Genomic DNA, 24,543 nt, shown 5'->3' on the forward strand with positions numbered 1-24,543 from the left:
TCGGAAGGGGAAGCGATTCAATAAGGATATAAAAATATTTTCTTAAGGGTCGAGGGTCGAGCCACTTCCCACCTGATAACACTCTGATGCGCTATAGGGGCTCTCTATCAGCAAAGTGCTTATGTGAGACGTCCTGGGTACACACTAAATCCTACCCCGATCAATGCGTGAGGCACTCTATTCCCGCTATTTCTAGTGACTAGTGACCTATCATTGATCTATATTGCTAGCTCGGGCCTTGAGTCCTCGCGCCGGGCTTTGTTTCCTAAAGAAGAGTTCTATTTAAAAAAAATTATATTCCGAGGCATTTTCCACAATACACAACTTTCAACAATATGACACTTATTTATACTTGAGGTCTATTCTCCTATCAACTTCTGATAATTGTTGAATGCAGTCTTTTTCAATGGATAATAGGGCTAAATTTCGCTTGTTGAATTTCTTTTAAATTCTTAATTTGAAACTTTTATGCATTTTAATAATGAAAAACTTCGTTCAACTGATGCAGTTGTGACTGGGATAGTTAGTACCTACTACTTCACACAACTTGACCACTTCACACAGTGACTTGTTTAAACCAGTAGTTTTAAAGAAATACCCAGGTTTCTAGGTATTTCTTTATCACTAATGTCAGTTGTTTTTCATTATTTAATCGTAGTGAAATAAATTCCTCTGTGGGAAATTTTGATGAATTATAATTAGAAATATTAAGATTATATATAATTCTACAAATTTTAAATCGTTAAAATTTTGAAAGTTAGAATTCATTTGTTATAGAATATTATCAAAAGGTCTTTCTCTTGCCGACATTATCAATCTTCATTATTTTTCTTTCATGTTCAGACCCCATATTTTCAGTTTTATCCCAAATATTTTTAAACTGCTCTCGTTTTTTAATTATCAGTAGTAATAACCCAAGGACATTGATAATTGTTCGAAAAAATTTTATAACAGATTTCGAAAGCTTGTTGCTTGGAAACAGACCGACGCCGTAGGCGGAGGTCTGTTGCCTGTAAGCAACAAGCTTGAGAAAGTTGTTAAAAAATTTTTGAGCATTTATCAATGTTCGAGGGTTATTCGGATAGAAAATTTTTTGCTGGTTATGAAAAAAAAATACAGAGCAGAAACAATTTATTTAAATGTGCAATTAACAAAGGAACAATTAGAAAAATTTAATGAAGATCCAGACATGTTAGTTTCTATAACTGATGAAGATGTATTTCCACTACGCATGCTGTTAATAATTTTATTATGATGTTTGTATTTTCTTTTCTTATTTTCAATTCTTCCACCGTCCGATTTCCATCTAATTAATATTTTCTATCATTGCAAAAGTCCATAAACGCTTTCCATACAAATTTTTTACTGTAAACAGTATTCTTTGGTATATTTGATTCGATAATTTCATTAATATTCTCATCAGTATTACAACCAAATCGTGACATTTTGAAATATTGAATATTTGAAATGTCAAAATCGAAATGAAACGAAATGTAGGTACCTATCCATAGCTACATGATTGAGTGAAAACAGCCCATGGGATCTGTTTTCAGTATAATGTTGGTTTTATTGGTTGTATTCAATCAGATGACCACAAATTAATTGATTTCATTGGATTTCTAATTCAGCAAAAATTTTTCGTATTAATAAAGTCATCAATTTGTCTTATGCAAAATGCAATGTCATTTGAGGCGTTCTTTGCAAAAACCCCATATGTCACTTTTTACAACATCGGAGATATTTAAAAAAAAGTTATTTAATTGAACCCTATTAAGTTTACAGAAATTCTCAAATTAGTGATTTATTATTTTGATGATTACACACAGTTTACAATATAAATAACATTATTTTTTCCTTTTGTTTATTTATGAAGGACATTTATTCATTTGACATATGGGGTTTTTGCAGGAATTTTTCATTAATTTATAGGAAAAACGATATTTATAGTAATAAACCAAAATAAAAAATGAACGAAAAATGGTGTTTACTTATAAAATCACACAACACAACTATTCGAAGGAACTTTAACCTATAAAAACCTACTGACAGCCAAGCGATAAAGTTTCCCGCAAAAACACAAATAGTCATTAACAAAGGGAATTGCGCTTGACATATGGGGTTTATGCGGAATCGCCTATACTTTTGTGGCTTATATTTTGGACTACTGTAACTTTAATGGAAGTTTCTTACGCAAGGAACGTAGGTAATTAGTCCTTCAATCCATAGATGGCATAAGTCCATTTTCGGAAAAAAAGGACTACTGGGGTTTTTGCAAAGAACGCCTCATTTGACTTCATCTGTAAAATGTCAAATAAAAGATCAGTAAAAGGAAAAATATCTGCAAAAAATTTAAATCGAAATACATATTCTTTAAGCGAATGTACATACGTACCTAACCAGCGCTGCAGCAGTAACAGTCGGAAGGCGCTAAGATGCGCTAGGACTATCGCTTCCAGAGAGTACCAAAATTCGCGCGACTAGTGGGTTGCGGTCATTGAACCCTGACCAATTTTTAAACCGGACAACTGCTTGACAAGCGGCGATTTTGAGATGCGCTTCTGTCAGGAGTGGACCGAATATGTAGTTGAATTGTGTGCATATTGATTTCGTTCGTACGCGATTAATTTTTATTATTTTTCAATGTGTATGCCTAGGTAATATGTAGATTACTTGGATTAGGGAAACATTTTTGTTATTAAATAGGCATTAATTAATAATAGATATATTTTCTTATATCGAAGTAGGTATACTTCCCCCACTTCCATGGACCGCACGCCCCTGGTAAGGATGATAGTATGAGTATGAATGAATTATTTGACATTGATGATCATAGAAAAAAGTGTTGTCTGATTTGGTAGAATGCGATCTTACCCTTCAAAAAATATGTCACGTATTTCAGCACCTGGGAAATTGGAAGGATACTACAAATCTGGCCTCCACATAAGTGGTCTGTAGCTTCGACATGATAGGTGTGAAATTTTAAACGTTCTTGCTGTTGATTGGATAGGAAGGGTAGCGTTATCTAGCCTCCACGCTAGGTACACCATAGCCTCCATACGGTACTTCCAATATTTAATATTATTTTATTAAAGTGGCCAATAAAGGTAAAACACAAACAACTTTTGTTTCTTAATTATTTATTTATACAATAATGTGACATTTTACATAGAAATATTAGTATTTAATTTCGATTAAATATATGTTTACTTGTTGAATTTATCGGCTGCACACAACAGCTGATCGGCCATTAGACCCAACAACAAAACGCGAAATAAAATGTGTATTTTAAAACTGTTGGATAAACAGTACCTACAATCAGAAAAACTTACCTTTAAAAAGGTACTCGATTATGAAATAACAAAAATATCAAAAAACACGACTGAATATCAGCTTTTTATGGTGGCACAAACACAAACTAAACACAAACACCAAACACATCACATCATAACCGACCATATAAAATAAGTGAACGACAACGAACGAACGAACACGAACACAGATTAGAGATTCACAGATAGCGCACGATTTGTCAAAAGTCATGTTCCACCAATCACAATGCCGACATCAGCGCCTCTGACTAAACGGAAGGAAAATAAATACGATTACATGTTTTTTATTAGAGTTAGCGGGGCATGTTGATGATGTAAACATGCAATGAATGAAAGGTAGTCAAATTCATTTGAACATAAATTTGTTAAAAAAAAAAACAAAAATAAATATGTTCCTAAAGGCTGTATGACACTATGCATTTTCTTGTATCATTTCTAATATCGTTTCTGATATCGTTTCTTGTATACATTTTCTTGTATCATTTCTTGTACGTACATTTGTGCCCTGTATGACACTATGCAAGTTCTTGTATCGAAAATTGTATGAAATTCGGCACGTGATTGGTCGAAATTTTGTTTGTCACCCTGTGTCACGTTATGGTAGTACTGCATCTACAGACATAGCTGATTTTAAATATTTTATAAAATTTATAAACTTTTATATAATTAACATTTTAATGTTAACCAGAATTTTACGTTGAGTGAGGTTGATTATTTGTGTTTTTATTTTGTTTTGATATTTGTGCTAAAATATTTGCATTAGAATTATCTTCAGTTTGATCCAATTTAGGAACTATTGTATTTTCGTCTATTAAAAAATTATGCACCATGAAACCTAAATTTATAGTTTGAACTTTACTAGGAGCTAAATATATGGTTATTAGTAGAACAGTAGTCCATACCAAACGGTATATTAAGTATCAATAAAAGATTTATAAATAATACCTACAAAAACACAAATAAATTCATCAATACATTATCCCATTTTCATTTCAGCCGCCATTATGAGTAAGTAATTATGACATTTTAGATGTTTTACCAGCAGGTTTTACGTTTTTGCTCTTTGCGCGGAAATTGGCGCAGTTCTTGTACAATAATCTGTGCCTGATACAAATTCTTGTATCGTTTCTGATATCGTTTCTTGTATCTATGTATGACACTATGCATTTTTTTGACATATCAGAAACGATATTAGAAATGATACAAGAAAATGCATAGTGTCATACAGCCTTAACAGTAGTCACCAACGTGAAGGTACGACTACATCGACCGCCGTGTTAGTAAGGATGATGGTTATTTTTTTTCATAGTAGGAATGAATTATTTTACATTATATGATAATATATTTAATAATAGCAATATACTTAACTTACTTCCTAAGATCAGCTCATTATTATAACTTGGTTTAGTAGACATCTTTTTATTGATCTGTTGGACATATTTTATGGATTCTTATTAATGTTAAAACATCGATACTTTGGTGTAAATTCATTTGTTACTATGTTCTGTAGTGGGGCCGAGGGATGCGCTCTTTTTCTAATCTGCGTAAAGCTGAGCGGGAAAGAAAATCTCAGGGAACGAGTTTTGCACGGAGAGTCTTAGGACTTTGCACCTCCTTAAACCAGCCCAAGACCGCTGGGTACTCCCAACAATGATTGGGGGTGTGTAATTAATCTTTGATTGCACCTGCACCCTTCTCGTGGTGGCCCTGTTGAAACTAAACTCAGCGGATCTAGACCAGATAGTCGATAAACAATCCCCAAGCCAAGCCGTGAGACACCGTGGTGAAGGCTGTAAGGCACTGGGGTGACAGTGTCGCAAACGGTTCCTTTGGGGCAACAGGTCGCACCCCTTAGTATTTAGACTTTACCCTCGCAAGCGGGGCTCTGCAAGGGGTTGACTGTCCTTCTTTAGCTACTCGTGGGACCAATATGGAAACTCAAAACAAAACAAAAAAAGTAACAACTCAGAGCCCAATGCCCAGGGAACTCTAAAGCCAAAATCACAGTTCCTAAAGCCTCTAAGGGTAGGGAGCTTATAGAGAAGATCCGAAAGCCGAAAGGCCCGGAAATTCTACAGAAATCTCCTAAGCTGATAGGCAAGGAACAAGAAAGGCTGTCAGGGTAACAGCGTTGGAAAACGTTGATCTCATGACAGAGGAAGAGATTAGGGCTGCAAAGCTATCTGGCATCTCTAAAGCCAAAATCCGTAAGCGGGTGAAACAAGGCCAAGATTACATACAAGCCAAAAGGGCTATAATCAAGGTCAACTTTACCAAATCAACAACGGTACTGTGTAAAATATTTTTAGAATCGCTCGTAGTTATTTGCTATTTTTGCAGAGAAATAGTTATTTTTGAATTGTTTAATTGTCATCAATCTAATCGTCTAATTACAGTGGTAATATTAGTGAAAAATTTAAATCTGTGCAACATAAATTAAGCGAGTAATTAGACTGAAAATTGTTCTGCCGAATAAACAGATTAGTCATTAATTTTTTATCGTTACCAAGGTCAAATAGTGTTAGACATGAGTGATTGCCAAAACTGCCGATCAATTCTAGGATCGACGCCTACAACGATGTGTGATGAATGCCGATCCCTTGTCCATTTGAAGTGTGTTGGAATGCAGTCCGCCGAAGACGTTAGAATGACTAGAAATAAATCACGAAGCGTTAAGATTCTTTGTAATAATTGTTCAGGAAATATTGGTACTCTTGATCAATTAAAATCTTTTTTTGAGGGCTTTAAAAATGAGTTTGAAACTAAAATGGCAGAATTAAATAAAAAGTTTGATGATCTAAGCACACAAATTACAAACCAAAAGACGTCACCACAAACTTTTGAAGAAGTTGTTTCAGAGGCGACTGGAGAGGATGGTGCGAGCTCAGAATATAATTATTGTTGGTGCCCCAGAAAGTACAGACACTATATCGATGAACGTAAAAAGCATGATGAAGAATTAGCATCCGATATTTTGGGGGTAGTGTGTGGGAATTCAACCCCATATATTCCTGTTAGAATAACCAGAATTGGCAAGCCTTCACCCAATAGACCAAAATTAATGAAACTTTCATTTAACAATCCATCAATCGCAAAAGATATTCTTAAACGCAAGAACTTATTAATGGGAACCTGTTTTGATGAATTTATTATTAGAGATGATAAAACACCTAAGCAAATGGAGTATTTGGATCAGTTGAGAAAGGAGCTAAATGATCGAAAGGCTAAAGGCGAGACTGATATTACTATAAAGTTTATCAGAGGAGGCCTTAAAGCCCTGACATCTTGTAGCCAGCTTCTCCATTTTGATTCAATTAGTATATTATCGATTTGGTTCTTATATCTACCACCCGGTGATTTCCAAGTTTCTTTGTGGATCTGCTTATGTTTAAAAGTACTGCCACATATAATAAGCTTATTCTGTTCACAGAATTCGATTAATCGATTTCCGTTATTATTTTTTCTTCCTAGACCTTCTTTTCCCATCACATGTTCATATCCTATATTATCATTGTCAATCTTGGCATTGAAATCTCCAATTATCATTTTTATATCTCTTTTATACTTTTTGTTTATATTATTGTACGTTGCTTGCAATTTTTCATAAAACTCTTCCTTTTCTGCATCATTATTTTCATTTGTAGGAGCGTAAACGTTAATCACTATTAGGTTATAATACTTTGCTTTGAGTCTAGCCCAGATAATTCTCTCAGATGATGGTTCCCATTCCATTAAAGCATTTTTTTCCTTCTTGAGATAAAAGTATTGCTACACCCTTTTCGTGTTTGGCATTTTCAGATGTATTCCCAGAATAAATCATTAATTTTTGGTCTCCTACTCGAGTTGATCCGCTGCCGTTCCAGTGTGTTTCGCTTAAACCAATAAATTTCAACTTCTAGTTATCCATTTCTTGGCTTACTTGTTCTAGTCTACCGTTTTCATATAAGGTTCTTATATTCCATGCTCCAATGGATATGGTTCCTCTTGTGTCAATTTCGGTCTTGTCAGTTGTGTTCGCTCTATTTCTTGCATTTTTATGCACTGCCTTTTTCTTTGCCATATCCGTCATCGTTTGTAAAGTGTTTTGTGGGTTTTTTAGGTGCTAGTTTTTTTTATTCCCTTCTGGAATTTCCTCTAGCCGGATACTGTTTTTATTCCATTTCATTATTTTCCCATTTATTATTAGCTTATTAAAATTTACTTTTATATTTTTACCTTATTTGCTTCTTCATGGGCAACTTGTCTTATTTTTTTCTGTACTTGCACATCTTCTTTGGTCATATCGTTGTTATGATGAACACTTTTCTGTCTTTTGCGTGTTGTAGTTTCGCTTTGTTTTTCATGACCGTTTCCTTCTCATGGTGGTTCGGTAGCTTAACTAAACATGTTTTTTCTCCTAATTTTATTACTTCATCAATTTTAACCTTAATGTTCATTTCTGCTTTCATGAAATTACCTATTGTCTGCCTGAGTATGTCCCTGTCGTTTGTATCAATTTGCAAACCTTGTATTACGACGTTGTTAGCTTTCCTTTCTTTTTCTAGTTTTTCTAGTCGTAGCTTCGTGTCATTCAGTTCTTTCTTTATTTCATCCTTCTCGAGTTGTGACTTTTGATTTGCCTGTTTGACCTTTTCTATTTCGTCTCTGAGTTCTCTTAATTCTTTCCAGTAGGTACTCCCTTTGGTCTTCTTTTATATCTTTGACTTCTGCTGCTAGATTTTTTGTTTCTTTAGTTGGATATTGCATCATTCTAATTATTTGATCTAGCTTCTTTTCTTGAATGTCCCATCATCTCCTTCTCTGCCTCTTTTTTTGCTTTCATCCGATGTATCCGAGTCCATTATTTTTTTTTATCTATTAACTTCTACTAGCCTTAATATTATTTGTAGCTATAATATTTTAGTATAACAGTACATATATAACAATAATAATAATAAATCGATAACATCTATAGTTATTCTCAAATATTTAAATCCAATCCTGCAATATATTTCTCTGTCTATTTGAAAAATAATAAAATATATCTATTGTAATTGACTAAGTAATTAGTAAGTTGCTGGTTGTATTATCAGTATTACCGCGTAAAAAAACTTTGGCTAATCAACTCATCGAACCTAGGTTTTTTATCGGATATACTGATAGCTTACATTTTCAACGAAAACTTTTCGTTTATAAATTTGCAAAAGTCTGTGTGTTATTGCGTTGCCGCTCCTGCAATACTTAGAGCAAGTGTATCGATGGATTCTTATGTAGTTTTGCCATCTGAAAACGACATTTCGATACCTCTAACCGTCTTCGAGATAATCGACCTCAAACTCTAAAATGTGACATCACAATCCGGTTATCTCCTACCGACGCACTAAACGTCAGCTCAAATGGTTGATTAGGAAGTAGGCTACTTTTTTAAATCTCGATTTGTTAAACATAACATAGGTTATTAATTTGTTATTTACATTTGAGTTTGACACTTCGTGAATGTCAAACTAAATTTTAAATTAAGTATTAATAAAACATCAAGGACATTTGATAGTAAATTTAATTATTATATAAAATAAATAAGATGTTCAAAAATACAATTTAAGTATAATATTTTAAAAGCAATAATTTATTAACAGCTCTAAAAAGGTTTATACCAGTATACGCCCTCCCCTTTATGATAAATGGACTGTTCCATTTGCTACGAAATAGTCGGTTCGCTAAACTCGACACAACTGGTTAGTGATTTTAGTAGGTAATTTTTTTGTTTTTTGAGAATTTTGCCGAAATTGGCAAAATTACTAAATATTTAGTAATTATTAACTATTTAGAAATTCTTTTTTTGTCGAATTGGCAAAATTATTGACTAAAATCACTAGCCAATTGTGTCTGAGTTTAGCGAACCGACAGTATATGAAATAATATTGTTTGGTATAAAAATTATGGTCTGATATGTGCAATTACATCCTTCTAATGGAAAAAAATATTTGAAGATTTTTCTCAAATTACGGATACTAACAACATTTTCATTTATAACTCTTTTATTTTTAATTTGACGAAGAGAAGTTATTCTTCATAAAAAGCTCTTCATGTTCTAAGATTTATGATGCAACCATCATATACAGTTGAGTCCGCGAGTCTTTACCCGTGCGTCATTAATACCTGGTGAGATAAAACACATACTCTTTATTTGGCATCATTCTCTTGCACGCATGAAATTAATGACAAACCAGCTGCCGCCTGTTATTTAAGTAAAAACACATGTTATTTTTATGAACGATTAAGACTCAGTGTATTGAAAAGAGATAGGTACAAAGAAAGACGATTGGGGATGTCTTCATATACAGTCCATCTAATTTACTTACCGTTGCACGTCATTATCTACGTTAGAGATCTAAGTTGGCATTGTTGCCCAATTACAAAAAAATTCTTGAATTCATTTTAAATCAAATACATCACACAATTTTTGCGGAATTTATATATAATATAAAATTTATAAATACAGCAAAACAAATTAATATTCACTGTAAATCAATAAAAACTTTAGAAATAGAAAACAAGAATTAAGTTATAATCTTACGTTAAAGTACATAATAAAAACAGTAAATATAATGAAACAAATACTTATAGTAAAGAATATAAACAAATATGAAGTGTCATCACCACAACTGTCAAATAAATGTTACCAATTTATGCCAAAATATCACCTGCGTCCGATTATAGTTACAGTGTATTCCGAACAAATGTGCTTTATAAAAACGCTTTATAAATCCATTTATAAAAATTAAATGAAACATATTATTGTGTATTTCTTTAAGTTGACATTAACAGAAATCTTTAAATATTATTTCTACGCGTATATAACAAAATATGTCTAGTGGCTGTAATGCCAGTGTACTCGTGTACTCGGCAAAGTGATTCTAAAAAATAACACACCTGCCGCCTAAATATTTCGTGTTGGTATCATGTGCCGTTACGGGCTATGACGCGGATGATGTGCAACGGTAAGTAAATTAGATGGAGTATATTTTAAGTACAATTTCTGACGTTTTGGTTTGTTTACTTTTGTGGCTGTCAGTTTGTTGAATTTTTTGCTCTTATTCTGTCGAGTTTTTGCATTTTGAAGTTTTTTATAGTATACAAACAGTTGTTTTCACAACTAATTTTATATTGGAGTTAGAAATTTTGTGATAAGTTTATGTTATTTTAAGATAAATTTTGACGACGTACAAAGCTAACCTCATTTTTCACACAGTTGAATGCTTGTGTTTAAGGTTCCGCCAAAGTGAATAAAATATTAAAAAGAAAATATGTTATTGAATTTTTTCATAAATTGTTTATTTATTTATTAATCAATGATAATAAAATAATTTATTAAGCTACTTCAAATGTAGCTGTAATGATGCACCAAAATTTTAAAAGAAAACTTAAATTTGACATTCTATTTATTTGATAACGTCAAATTTTATAATAACCCGTGATCGGAATAATATCCATTTGCCGTTGCGTTCAGTAAATTTCTGACTTATTTCGTATGCTTTAAATGATGACGCACGGGTAAAGACTCGCGGACTCAACTGTATAAAATTTTATTAATTTTATACGAGGTATATAAAAAATATGAAATTCTATCAAGAGTAAACTACCTTTATAATTCATAACATTTAAATTAAAATGATATAATTGCACATTAAAACATAATTATTAATTCTAACCTACTTTTCATAATAGCAATTTTCCATATTATGAATTGAAATACGTAAATATACAAAGTTTTCGTTATGATAATGCTCGCATTTTCAACTTGTTTTATAATAATGTTGTATATAAAATAATTAAATATTGGTTCAATCTTACTTTAATACTGCTTAAAATAGTTTCAGATAACACTTATCACTTATCACCCTTGTTTTCACTATCAAATCACTCAAATAATTTGCACAACTAAGCGTGACGACTTTCCATCTGCTGCCAGAACCGTATTCTGTCTGTATTATAGAATTCAAAATAGGTACACATATACAGACCAAATAAATTGCAAAATATTTTTTACTACCTAACCTAACTTGGTTTTGGCAAATTTTGGGTTAAAAACGGTTAAAGTGCATTCACAACTTTACAATAATTATTCTTTATAAACTTCAAAAATAACATGTAAGAGAGATAATTATACTTTATTGAAATGTTTCCAAGGGGCTATTGATCGAAGTCTTTAATATGTAAGTAAATATGTAAGGTATTCATAAGTTTACAATAATTACTCTTTATAAACTTCAAAAATATCATGTAAGAGAGATAATTAGAGTTTATTGGAATGTTTCCAAGGGGATATTGATCGAAGTTTTTAATATACCGGGTGTCCACTTATATGTTCCCCCATTTTAACTGCCTTCCTCATGTGCCGTGCTCGATTATCGAACGTTGGCTATCAAATTGGCTATAGTAATTTTGTTAACGGCAGCTCGGAAAAGGGATGCAGAGGATCTGTTATACCATTCTCTCAGGTTTTTAAGCCATGACGTTCTTCTTCGACCTGGCCCTCTTCTTCCGTCTACCTTGCCTTGTATTATTAAATGGAGTATATTATATCTCTCTGGGTGTCGCATAACATGGCCAAAATATTCAAGTTTTCGATTTTTAACTGTTCTGACGACTTCTGTGACTTTTCCCATCCGGTGCAAAACAACTTCGTTACGAACTCTATCCACCCAACTTATTCGAAGGATTCTTCTGTATACCCAAATTTCAAAGGCTTCCAATTTCTTGAGAAGAGTATCTGTTAAAGTCCAACCTTCGACACCGTACAAAAGAGTAGAGAACACATAACATCTCACTAATCTAATTTTAAGATTCAAAGTAATGTTGTTTCCACATAAAAGTTTCTTTATCTTAAAGAATGCAGCTCTGGCCTTCTCTATACGTATTCTAATTTCTTTGCTCATGTCCCAGTTCTCATTTAGATTACAACCAAGGTAGGTGATACTGTTAGTTCTTTCTAATTGTTCACCATAAGCTGTTACTACTTCCGGTTGTATTGGCGTCTTACTGACAACCATCACCTTGGTCTTTGCGGTGTTTAGCTTGAGTCCATATTCATCACACGTTGTGGTAATCATATTAATCAGATGTTGAAGTTCTTCATAATTGCTCGCAATTAACACCGTGTCATCCGCATATCTCAAATTATTAATATTGACGCCATTCATTTTGATACCACATTGAGCATTATCCACTGCTTTATTGAAAACAAACTCAGAATAGATGTTAAATATTAGTGGGGACAAAATGCAGCCCTGCCTTACTCCTCTTCGTATTTGAAGTTCTTCAGACGTGTCCCAGCCAATCCTGATGTTTGCACGTTGATGCCAGTAAAGATTTTTGATAATGCGTAGGTCTTTATCATCAATACCCACTTTCTGAAGAATAGCAATCATTTCCGTATGTTTTACCCGATCAAAGGCCTTCTCAAAGTCAATGAAACACATATAAACCGGATGTCCGACATCTCTGCATCTCTGTACCATAACCTGAATACTAAACAGTGCTTCTCTGGTCCCAAGGTTATTGCGGAATCCAAACTGTGTATCACCAAGCTGTTCTTCTATTTTTTGGTACATCCTAGAGTGCAAAATTCGTAGAAATATCTTTAAAACATGACTCATCAAGCTAATGGTTCGGTAGTCACTACATCTTTTCGCGTTTGCTTTTTTAGGTATCGTCACAAAAGTCGACAGCAGCCAATCCGTTGGTATATAGCCAGTTTGATAAACTTTATTAAAAAGATGAAGGAGAGATCTTTTACCTGAATTTTCGAAGAGCTTTATTATTTCATTCGGTATTTCGTCTGGTCCCGTCGCTTTTCTGGTCTTTGCTAATCTTATTGCTTGTTCAATTTCGTCCATAGTTATGTCAGGTCCTGTAACTACTTCGTTAATTTCAAGCTCGGGCCTTTCATCATTAAACAGTTCCTCAATGTATTCTTTCCATCTGCCTATAACTTCTAAACGGCTCAAGATAGAAATATGCGGTTTTCGCTGAAATATTTTATTTTAGTAAAAGTTTTGTCTGAATGGATTGAATTTTTTATATCGCTTTCAAATACGAAAAAAAAGGCGGATTTTTGAAAAAAAGTTGTTTACTTTTTTTTTAATGGAACACCCAGTATATCTTTTTGTAAATTGAAAGAAAGGCCATTCACCTATCCAGCGATATAAAGTTTTTCAAAATCGGTTGTCAAATGACTGAGTAATTAATTTTTAAAATGAGAGGTGCAACATGGATACTATCACATACCTAAATACCACCCAATACCTCAATCAACGCCATAACTAAGCAAATTGATATTATGTTATGCGATTTTCACATTGCATCTCTCATTTTAAAAATTAATTGCTCAGTCATTTGACAACCGATTTTAAAAAAGTTTAAATTTCTGGATAGGTAAATGACCGTTTTTTTCAAGTTTTTAGGTAAATGACCATTTTTTTTATATCGCTTTTAAATAAAAAATGGCGGATTTAAAAAAAAAAACGTTTTTGACTTTTTTTATTAAAACACCCAGTATATTTTTTTGTAACTTGAAAAAATGATCAATTACCTATCCAGCGATATAAAAATTTTTAAAATCGGTTGTCAAATGACTCGGTAATTAATTTTTAAAATGAGAGATGCAATGTGGAAATCACATACAATGTTATTTAGGTATGTGATATCCACGTTGCACCTCTTATTTAAAAAATTAATTACTCAGTGATTTGACAACCGATTTTGAAAAACTTTATATCTCTGCATAGGTGAATGACCTTTCTTTCAATTTGTAAAAAAATATACTGGGTGTTCTATTAAAAAAAAAGTCAACAACGTTTTTTTTCAAAAATCCGCCATTTTTTCTTTTCGTATTTGAAAGCGATATAAAAAATTCAATCCACTGAGACAAAACTTTTACTAAAATAAAACATTTCAGCGAAAACCGCATATTTCTATCTTGAGCCGTTTAGAAGTTATAGGCAGTTAAAATGGGGGAAAATATAAGTGGACACCCGGTATAAGTAGTTATGTAGGTATTTACTGTCAACATACTGTAGAATGATTAGGTAAATAAAAATAAATAGTAACATGTATTTTATTATTTACAAAATACCTAGTGTACGTAAAAATAACTATGTTTTATTTTTTCCCACATGTTGAAGCAAAATTCAAAATAAATTTCCATTATTAATAGACTGTGGGGAAAAATGCAAAAACTACAAATAAAATCAAAACGGACATTTCCTGGCCAATTTTTTTTATTGTATATTTTCCATATATTTGTAGGATGTATCTTGAATTTTTTATTGCTTCCAAAATCATAGATAAACGAACAAAACTACATACTCAAAAACACATAAAACTAATGCAAAATACAAGATGTAAACAATTATAATGGCTCTTTGCTCGGTTCAATTTGAGACCGCATTGGCGCTGCAATCTTAATCCGAATCGTCAATGGAAAAGACAAAGAACCATTTTCAACGTATATAATTAACTAAAACAACAATAAGACAAACAGCATTATAAAATATAACAAAGAAATAAAAACATCTTCTTGGTGACGACCCAAATGTTCAAATTGTTGCCCATTATTTTCAATGCAAGCATTTACTCTTTCAAGAGTAGATTGAACAGCAGTCTCAATTTCTGTTCTCGAAATACTTTTGATGGCGTTTCGTATTCTCTGGATCATGTTTTCTCGAGTAGTGGGCCTAGCTGCAAGAACAAGGTCTTTAATCCGTCCCCATAAACAATGGACTAAAACAGTTAAATCTGGTGATGGTCAGATAATTAGACCCTTTATGTTTGATAACACTATTACTGGTAAACGCTATCTACATTTTTTTAGGGATGAATTGCCTCTTCGTCTGGAAGATGCACCGCTAGTGGTTCGTAGGTCCATGTTGTTCAGCACGATGGTTGTCCCGCGCATTTCTCCAAAGTAGTTAGAGATTTTTTAGATGAGGCATTCGCTGATAGATGGATAGAACGCCGAAGCCTATTTTTTGGCTAGCTAGATCACCAGATTTAACTGTTAGATTTTTATTTATGGGGACGGATTAAAGACCTTGATTTTGCAGCTTGAGCCACTACTAGAGAAAACATGATCCAGAGAATACGAAATTCCATCCAAAGCATTTCTAGAGCAGAAATTGAGACTGCTGTTATTCAATCTACTCCTGAAAGAGTAAATGTTTGCTAGAAAATGATGGGCAACAATTTGAACATTTAGGTCGTCACTATGAAGTTGTTTTTATTTCTTTGTTATATTTTATAGTGCTGTTTGTATTATTGTTGTTTTAATTAATTATATACGTTGACATCTGGAAAATATTTCTTTGTTTTTTCCATAGCACACTACTTTTTCTTAACTTAGTTTACTTACCGGTGACAGTAACAGTTATGTTTAAAATTTACACGTTTCTCAAGATATCTTGAGTTAAAAAAGCTATCAAAATGCGGTTTTCGCTATTCTGTTGCTAATTTGGTCTAATTTTATAATACAGGACTAAAAATGCATACTTGTATTTAATATTTTCCAAAGAAAAACTACATTTCTGAAAAAATTAAATAACGCCTCCTAGCTGGCATATTACTTATTAGTCTGTTTCGAAATTATAACTCTTATATTGGCGAAAAAGAGCTGTTTTTAATAAGACCAAGTTTGCAAAATTCGATTTAGCAGAACCAGGCTTACAGCCATTTTTTCATAACAATGTTTCCACTCACCCACACCTCTTATTTGCAAAGGTAGACTTAAACTTGTGAAATTAAATAGGCGCAAAATTTTATGAAGAATACGATGATTGGATTTCCAGTGCCCTTTATTAGGCAAATTTTGTAAAATTTAATTTTTTAATTTTTGATATTTAATTACGCCCTCTAGCGGTAGACCTACAATTATGAAAATAATTTCCAATGTTTTACCGAAGCAACTTTTGTCATATTTTTTTTCTTAAAGCTGTACTATGGTCGGTTTCTGAGATACGATTTCTACGGTTTCTGAGATATGGCCGAAAGTCATTCTTATTGGGACATCCGGTACACTACTCTCTAGAAACTATCGCTTTAATTTTATTATTTATTTGTAAAATTATTTATTATCGAGAAAAAATTTTATTTATATATTTCGAAAACTTGTTTTGTCCTGGTTAGAACATTATCCCAAAATAAAGGATCCCAAACGTCAGCAGGTATATAAAACCAAACAACAAAAATATAAACGAAGTGTCTTCACTTTAATTTATTTATTATAAAATGTAGAACAAATTTAAAAATACTTTTGATTTTTTCCATAAGGAGTAAATTCACAAGGAACGAGTAAATTCAATTCAGAATTTAGTTTTGGGACGTTTTTCTACCCAGGCTTTGATGTTGGGTAATGCGAGTACTTTCTCTTTAAGTTTTTGCAAATTTGGTGAGTTTTCCACTAAATCCTTTCCAAGCATAAACTGGAAGTATTGCAAGAGAGCGACGAAGTACAAATCAGCCCAGGTCAACTGAAACAAATAAAATTATTTATAAATTTGATCATATATAACTGTTTGCGAAAAAAAAAAGAGTCTCGAAAGTAGGTCACTGATAATAATAAACCATCTGCAATAGGGCTTTTCATCGATTGTCATTTTTTTTGAGCTTCTGTCATGTGTCACATAATATTAATATATCTACGTCATACGTTTTTGTTCTGTATTATTGTATATACCAATAACGTATGTCGTACATATATTAATATTATGTGACACATGACAGAAGCTCGAAACAAATGACTGTGAATGAAAAGCCCTATTGATTTCTTAACGTTTGACAGCATCTAACGAGTAAAAAACCTAAACAGGCGAGCAGATGAGAACCCGCAAAAAGATGACCATCACCTACATATCAAGGCGGCACCTACATTGGATCCGTATTTCTCCGATCCGACGTCGGATTAAAAAATAAACCCATAGTATTAAATGGCGGCGCCTACATTGGATCCGTTTTTCTCCGATCCGATCCGATATCGACCGACGTCGAACTGCTTCTCTGCTGTAGCTTCTCCTATCAATCGCTCGATATCGGGCGACTTACGGATCCAATCATGATACTATAAATAACAAGATAATATATTGCACATCCGGAAGTCGTGACGTAACTGGAGACCGGCAAGTTCGTAATGGTTCGTAATCATTCGTAATATCCGATTACTTTAAATTGTTCGCGGTTGTATTTTATATTTTATCTTTGACAGTTATTTTGACTGGAATCTCGACACTAAATTTTTTTCGAATAAATTGAAGTTTAATTTTATTTTGCTAATTGAATAATTTCATCACATATATATAATGTTCTTAAACTCCTAAGTGGAGCATAGAGGTTCAGTGAAAACGCGCCATCGGGTTCTATTTTGCGCTAGGGCCTTCACCTCATTCCAAGACTTTCCTTGACTTCTTATCTCGTCCATGATGGATCTTCTCCAAGTTTGTGTTGGGCGACCTCTTTTTCTCTTTCCTTGGGGATTCCACTCTAGGGCATTTTTTGCAATACTGGAACTATCTTTTCGGAGTGTGTGACCTATCCACCCCCACTTTCTGTATTTTATTTCATTTTCTACCCTCTTTTGTTGGGTCAGGTGTAGCAGATCTTCGTTTCTGATGGTGTTTGGCCAGAAAATACGAACAATTCTTCGTAGACATTTGTTAACAAAGACCTGCAATTTGTCTGTAAGGTATTTTGTCACTTTCCAGGTTTCACATCCATAGAGTAGAACAGACATAACATTTGACTGGAATATTCGGATCTTTGTACTTGTAGTATATTCTCCAGACCTCCAAACAGGGTTAAGCATGCTGAAAGCTTGTTGAGCTTTTCGTATCCTCATACGAATATCGTCTTCTGTACCTCCGCTTTCTGTTATGACACTTCCAAGGTACGTGAAGTTCTCCACATTTTCAATCTGCTTGTTGTCGATATTAAATAGCGTGTTGTTCCTTGCATTTATTCTCATCGACTTGGTTTTACCAATATTGATTTTTAAACCTATTTTATTGGCCTCAGTGGATAGTGTTTCCAATTGGTCGGCCACATCCTGGAACCTTTGTCCTAACAGGCAGATATCGTCGGCGTATTCCAGATCACTTAGGCATGTGGTTAACGTCCATTGTATCCCTTTTGTGTCGAAGTCTAGTTTGGAGAGAACATAGTCCAGAGCTATGTTAAACAGAAACGGAGAAAGCACACATCCCTGTCTGACTCCAGTAAATACGTCAAATTCGTCACTGTTGACCCCATTGTGTGTCACGCTGCACGTCGCCTCAGTGTACAGTGACTTTATAATGGAAATTATTTTATGAGGAATGTTTCTTAGCTCTAAAATTTTCCATATAGCAGCATGAGACAGGCTGTCAAAGGCACGTTCGAAATCGACAAAGACCATGTATAGAGGTGTGTTCCATTCAACCGTTTGTTCCATTATTACCATCACTGTATTAATGTGATCTATGCAGGAAGATTCTGGTCTAAAACCTGCTTGATTCGCTCGAAATTCAACCTTGTTTGTTAATCTTTTATGCATGATGATCGTAAAAATTTTATTTATGACGGTAAGCAAGGTTATTCCTCTCCAATTTTTGCACAGTGTGAGGTTGCCCTTTTTTGGAAGCTTAATAATATTACCTTTTTTCCAGCCCGCTGGAATGCGGTTTGTTTCCCACACCTCTCGGATTATGGGGAGCAAAAGTTCAGCGGTTAGATGCGGGTCAGTTTTAAGTAGTTCGGCAGCAATGTTATCGATTCCCGGGGACCGTTTTTTTCTCAGAGATTTGATAGCTGTTATTATCTCCATTTTGGAAGGGGACTCGCAAGATATATGCAAGTCTAAATTCTGCGGGTTGTCGACAATTTCATCCGCGTTATCCCTGGGCGTGCCTAGCATCTCCTGAAAGTGCTCTTTCCATCTCTCTACTTGATCATCCGTTGTAGTAAGTAATTCACCTGTCTTGGATCTTACAATGTTCGAACAGTTGGGCCCATTTTTTGTTAATCGTCTGGTAATTTGGTACAGCTCTCTAGTCCTGTTGTGTTGTGCAGCTGTTTCTGCTTGTTTTGCCAGTTCTTCAGCCCACCTTCTTTTGTCTCTTCTTGCATTCCTTTTAACTGCTTTATTTAGTGTTTCATATTCTTGTTGTCGGTTCGTTCTTCCTTCTACAGTTCTTGCTTGCAAGATATCTTTTTTTCGTTGTTTTCTTTCCTCGATAAGATTCCAAGTTTCATCTGATATCCATTCCTTTCTATCTTTCTCTTTTTTACCCAGTTTGTCATCAGCTATTTCTGTCAGAACATTTGCCAAATCTTCCCAGCTATTGTCATTTGTTTCGAGCTTCTGTCATGTGTCACATAATATTAATATATCTACGTCATACGTTTTTGTTTTGTATTATTGTATATACCAATAACGTATGTCGTACATATATTAATATTATGTGACACATGACAGAAGCTCGAAACAAATGACTAAATGAAAAGCCCTATTGATTTCTTAACGTTTGACAGCATCTAACGAGTAAAAAACCTAAACAGGCGAGCAGATGAGAACCCGCAAAAAGATGACCATCACCTACATATCAAGGCGGCACCTACATTGGATCCGTATTTCTCCGATCCGACGTCGGATTAAAAAATAAACCCATAGTATTAAATGGCGGCGCCTACATTGGATCCGTTTTTCTCCGATCCGATCCGATATCGACCGACGTCGAACTGCTTCTCTGCTGTAGCTTCTCCTATCAATCGCTCGATATCGGGCGACTTACGGATCCAATCATGATACTATAAATAACAAGATAATATATTGCACATCCGGAAGTCGTGACGTAACTGGAGACCGGCAAGTTCGTAATGGTTCGTAATCATTCGTAATATCCGATTACTTTAAATTGTTCGCGGTTGTATTTTATATTTTATCTTTGACAGTTATTTTGACTGGAATCTCGACACTAAATTTTTTTCGAATAAATTGAAGTTTAATTTTATTTTGCTAATTGAATAATTTCATCACATAATGCATACAAATCCCATTTAACTTTAACAAGAATTCAAATTCAACTTCCGGTCTCCAGTTACATCATCAATGCTCGAGCTCGGACGTATTTGTGCTACGGGAAAATACTATCTCTTTATTTACAGTATCATGGATCCAATGTAGGTGCAGCCATTTAATACCATGAGCTTGTTTTCAAACGACCGACGCGACGTCGGATCGGATCGGAGAAATACGGATACAATAGCTTTGATCGCGCAGGAGATCCTGGGTATACCCAGAGGGAGAACGCCTGCGCATTACAAAATTGAGCGTTCGCGGACGTCAAATCTTTCCCTTTGAACACCCTCCGGATTTTTAATTCCGTGTTCGCGCAGTACAGAAAAAAGATCCTGAACTTATAAAGAGGGACAGTAGAACAACTCTCCGAAAAATTGGAAGTAAATTCTGTAGTCGCGCATGGCGACCGCGCAATGTTCTTAGTCGCTTTTGCCCCACTCTCGCATTGCTAGTAGCATAGAAACGTACGGATTTTAACAGGGAAAACCCGCATCCACCACTGGTGAATTGCCAATTTACTGCCGGTATAACTTCTTGAGATCAAAGCGCCGACAGAGGAGTGGTTTTACTGTGGAACCTCTATATACAGGGTGTAACAAAAATACAGGTCATAAATTTAATCACATATTCTGGGACCAAAAATAGTTCGATTGAACCTAACTTACCCTAGTACAAATGTGGACATAAAAAAAGTTACAGCCCTTTTAAGTTACAAAATGAAAAATCGATTTTTTCCAATATATCGAAAACTATTAAATATCTTTTATTGAAAATAGACATGCGACATTCTTATGGTAGTAGTATCTTAAGAAAAAATTATAGTGAAATTTGGACACCCCATAAAAATTTTATGGGGGTTTTGTTCCTTTAAACCCCCCCCCCAAACTTTTGTGTACGTTCCAATTTAATTATTATTTTAGTACTATTAGTTAAACACAATATTTTAAAAACTTTTTGCCTCTTATTACTTTTTCGTAAAGTCAGTTTTTATCGAGATATTTCGAATATTTGTCAAATCCACCACATATTTGTATATGGCTAAGTACATTATGGAGACTTTGTAATAATATGAAAATTTATTTATGATTTACATTTTTAGGTATATTTTGAACCATATTAAAAAAGAAGTAATATCTCTAAAAAGTGCCTTCTCGAAAAAATACAAAGAGGCAAAAAAGTTTTAAAAACACTGTGTTTAACTAATGGTACCGCAGTAAAAGTTTAATTGGATCATACACAAACATTTGGGGGGTTGAAAGGAACAAAACCTCAATAATATTTTTATGTAAACATATTAACAAAGAAGCCGCAACTCGATAAAAACTGCCTTATCGAAAAAATAATAAGAGGCAAAAAAGTTTTAGAAATATTGAATTTAACTAGTAGTACCACAATAATAATTTCATTGGAACGTACACAAAAGTTTGGGGGGGTTTAAGGGAACAAAACCTTCATAAAATTTTTATGGGGTGTATAAATTTCACTATAATTCTTTTTTAAGATGTTCCTGCCATAAGAATGCCACATGTCCATTTTCAATAAAAAAATCTCTAATAGTTTTCGATATATTCGAAAAAATCGATATTTTGTAACTTCAAAGGGCTGTAACTTTTTTTGTGTGCATATTTGTACTAAGGTAAATTAGGTTCATTCGAACTATTTTTGGTCTCAGAATATGTGATTTAATTTATGACCTGTATTTTCGTTACACCCTGTATACTGTGCTCTCGACGTTCGAGGATTTTGTTTCGGATTTTAAGTTCGCACAGGCGCACAAAATATTTGGGAAGAATTTCTTGACATTCTTTCTTACTCCTTCCAATTCTTAACCTAAAATATTATTTTGTTAAACAACTTGTAAATGTGGATTCTGGTTTTTAAAGTTTTGAAATTATGTAGTGTTATATCATTTAAATATTCTTCAAACAAATTTTAATATTTTTTATATTAAAGCTTTTTTAGTTGTTTTTGTCAATGTTTTCCATTTCGTATATTTATAAATAAGTAGGTACCTTTTCTAGTATTATTTTTATTCGATATTCGATAATTATCTATTACGGTAGTATGTATTACAATAAATTGTACTCTGTTTTTACTTAATTTCTTCTATCTAGATGATCTTATAAGTACCTACATATTCTATGTATCAAACATTTCGCGCCAAGATAACTCTATCTGGAAACCAATCAAAAAAAAAAATAAACCAATAAATACTTCACCTCCAATTCGGAAAAACTCAATACCACCAGGACCATGGGCAAAAAGCAACAAAGAAAAAGCTGATTTATTTGCTGAAGATCTAACTGAAGTCGTCAAGCCACACGACAATGACCAAGTACAAGAAATAGAGCAGGAACTAGCCTTACCAATTAATCAACGAGAGCGACTAACTTTAATTACACCGAAGGAGATCAAAGATGAAATTAATCATTTAAATGAAAAGAAGGCACCAGGCACTGAACCCATAACAGCAGCAATGCTAAAACAACTTCCTAAAAAAGGTGTAATGAAGTGATTGTACATATTAAATGCAATCTTAAGACTTAATTATTGGTCTAAATCACTAAAAATTGCATAAGTAATTATGATACCGAAACCTGGTAAAGCTTTAACGGATGTTTCATCACACCGCCCAATAAGTCTACTGCCAATAATGTCAAAACTTCTTGAAAAGCTGTTACTTAAAAGAATTATGAGCGACCTAGAATTCCAAAACTGGATCCCAGAACACCAATTTGGATTCCGGCAAGCTCATTCTACAGTGCAACAATGTAGCAATGAGCTTTGGACAATAAACAGTATTGCACAGCAGCCTTTCTGGACATCAGCCAAGCATTTGATAAGGTATGGCACCCAGGATTACTTTATAAAATCAAAAAAATCCCTACCCAACAAATACTTTGACTTATTAAAATCATATCTAAATCACAGAGAATTTGAAACTAAAGTAGAAGAGGAACTATCAAACCGTAACAAAATTCAATCAGGAGTTCCACAAGGTAGTATATTTTGTCCACTTCTTTATGTACTGTACACATCCGATTTACCAACCTCTTCACAAACCACCATTGGAACTTTCGCTGATGACACAGCAATATTTGCACCTGAAGAGGATTCAACAGCTGCAGTATTAAAACTTCAAGAACACCTAGACCAAATTGGACAGTGGTTAAAGAAATAGAAGATAAAAGCTAATGAAACTAAGTTAACACATACAGTGGGTGATCATATTATTAGAGCCACCTCAGAAAATTTTACTTTTGTTTAATAATGGTATGTAAGTTTTTTCTTTATACGGTCCAAGTTGCCTTTGAAACTTTAGAAATGGATGCTATGTTTCTGTTGGAGTGATTAGTATTGAATATTAATGTTTTAGCTTCTGCTATTTTGCTTGGTGAGATGTCTTTGGATTTCCCATGATATTTTGGTACCACTAGAGTAACGAATGCGCAATTTTTACTAAATTCACAAAAAATAGTATAGGCCTGTCAGAATATCACTATAGACTCGCAAAGTTTATTACAACTCTAAACACCAAGAATACAAAATAATAGGCACACGAGTTGCAAGCTAGGCTGGGCAGCACTGACAAACAATGGCATTTGAGTCATGTATTGACACACATGCGTGTTGCCACTATTGTCGAGACTATTTATTGCACTTTCATAAAGTGTAACAAGACAGCCAAATGGAAACAAATCCATTAATATATGATACAGCTCAATTACATACCCTTCCCCTAAAACATTGAATTTTACTAGGTGGCTCTAATAATATGATCACCCACTGTAGGTATAACTTTCACACTAAGGAAAGACCAATGCCCAAATATTAGCCTTAATCAAGTCAACATACCACAACAGAATATCGTCAAATACCTAGGGCTTCATCTTGATTCTAAATTAAACTGGAAACAACAAATTTTAAAGAAGAAGAAACAAATTGAGTTGAAAGTGAAAGAAATTAATTGGCTTATAGGTAGAAAATCTCGAATCTCAATTGAGAACAAACTGCTGATTTATAAAACAGTCATCAAACCTATATGGACGTACGGTATAGAACTATGGAGTTGTACCAGCAAATCAAATACAAAAATTATCCAAAGAACTCAATCAAAAATTCTACGCACCA

The 24,543-nt window shown here is 33.7% G+C and overlaps 1 protein-coding gene across 1 annotated transcript in view; it reads right to left on the minus strand.

The window, feature by feature from the left end:
- Positions 1-16,552: 16,552 nt before the first annotated feature.
- LOC126881453 (glutathione S-transferase-like) overlaps positions 16,553-24,543 on the minus strand; it is a 112,274-nt gene continuing 104,283 nt past the window's right edge. The window contains exon 5 of the mRNA XM_050645737.1: positions 16,553-16,834. Coding sequence (XP_050501694.1) covers positions 16,667-16,834 — 168 coding nt within the window. The 3' untranslated portion in view covers positions 16,553-16,666. The remainder of the gene's footprint in view (positions 16,835-24,543) is intronic.

The sequence above is a fragment of the Diabrotica virgifera genome, chromosome 3 (assembly GCF_917563875.1).
Source record: "Diabrotica virgifera virgifera chromosome 3, PGI_DIABVI_V3a".
NCBI classification, from domain to species: domain Eukaryota; kingdom Metazoa; phylum Arthropoda; class Insecta; order Coleoptera; family Chrysomelidae; genus Diabrotica; species Diabrotica virgifera.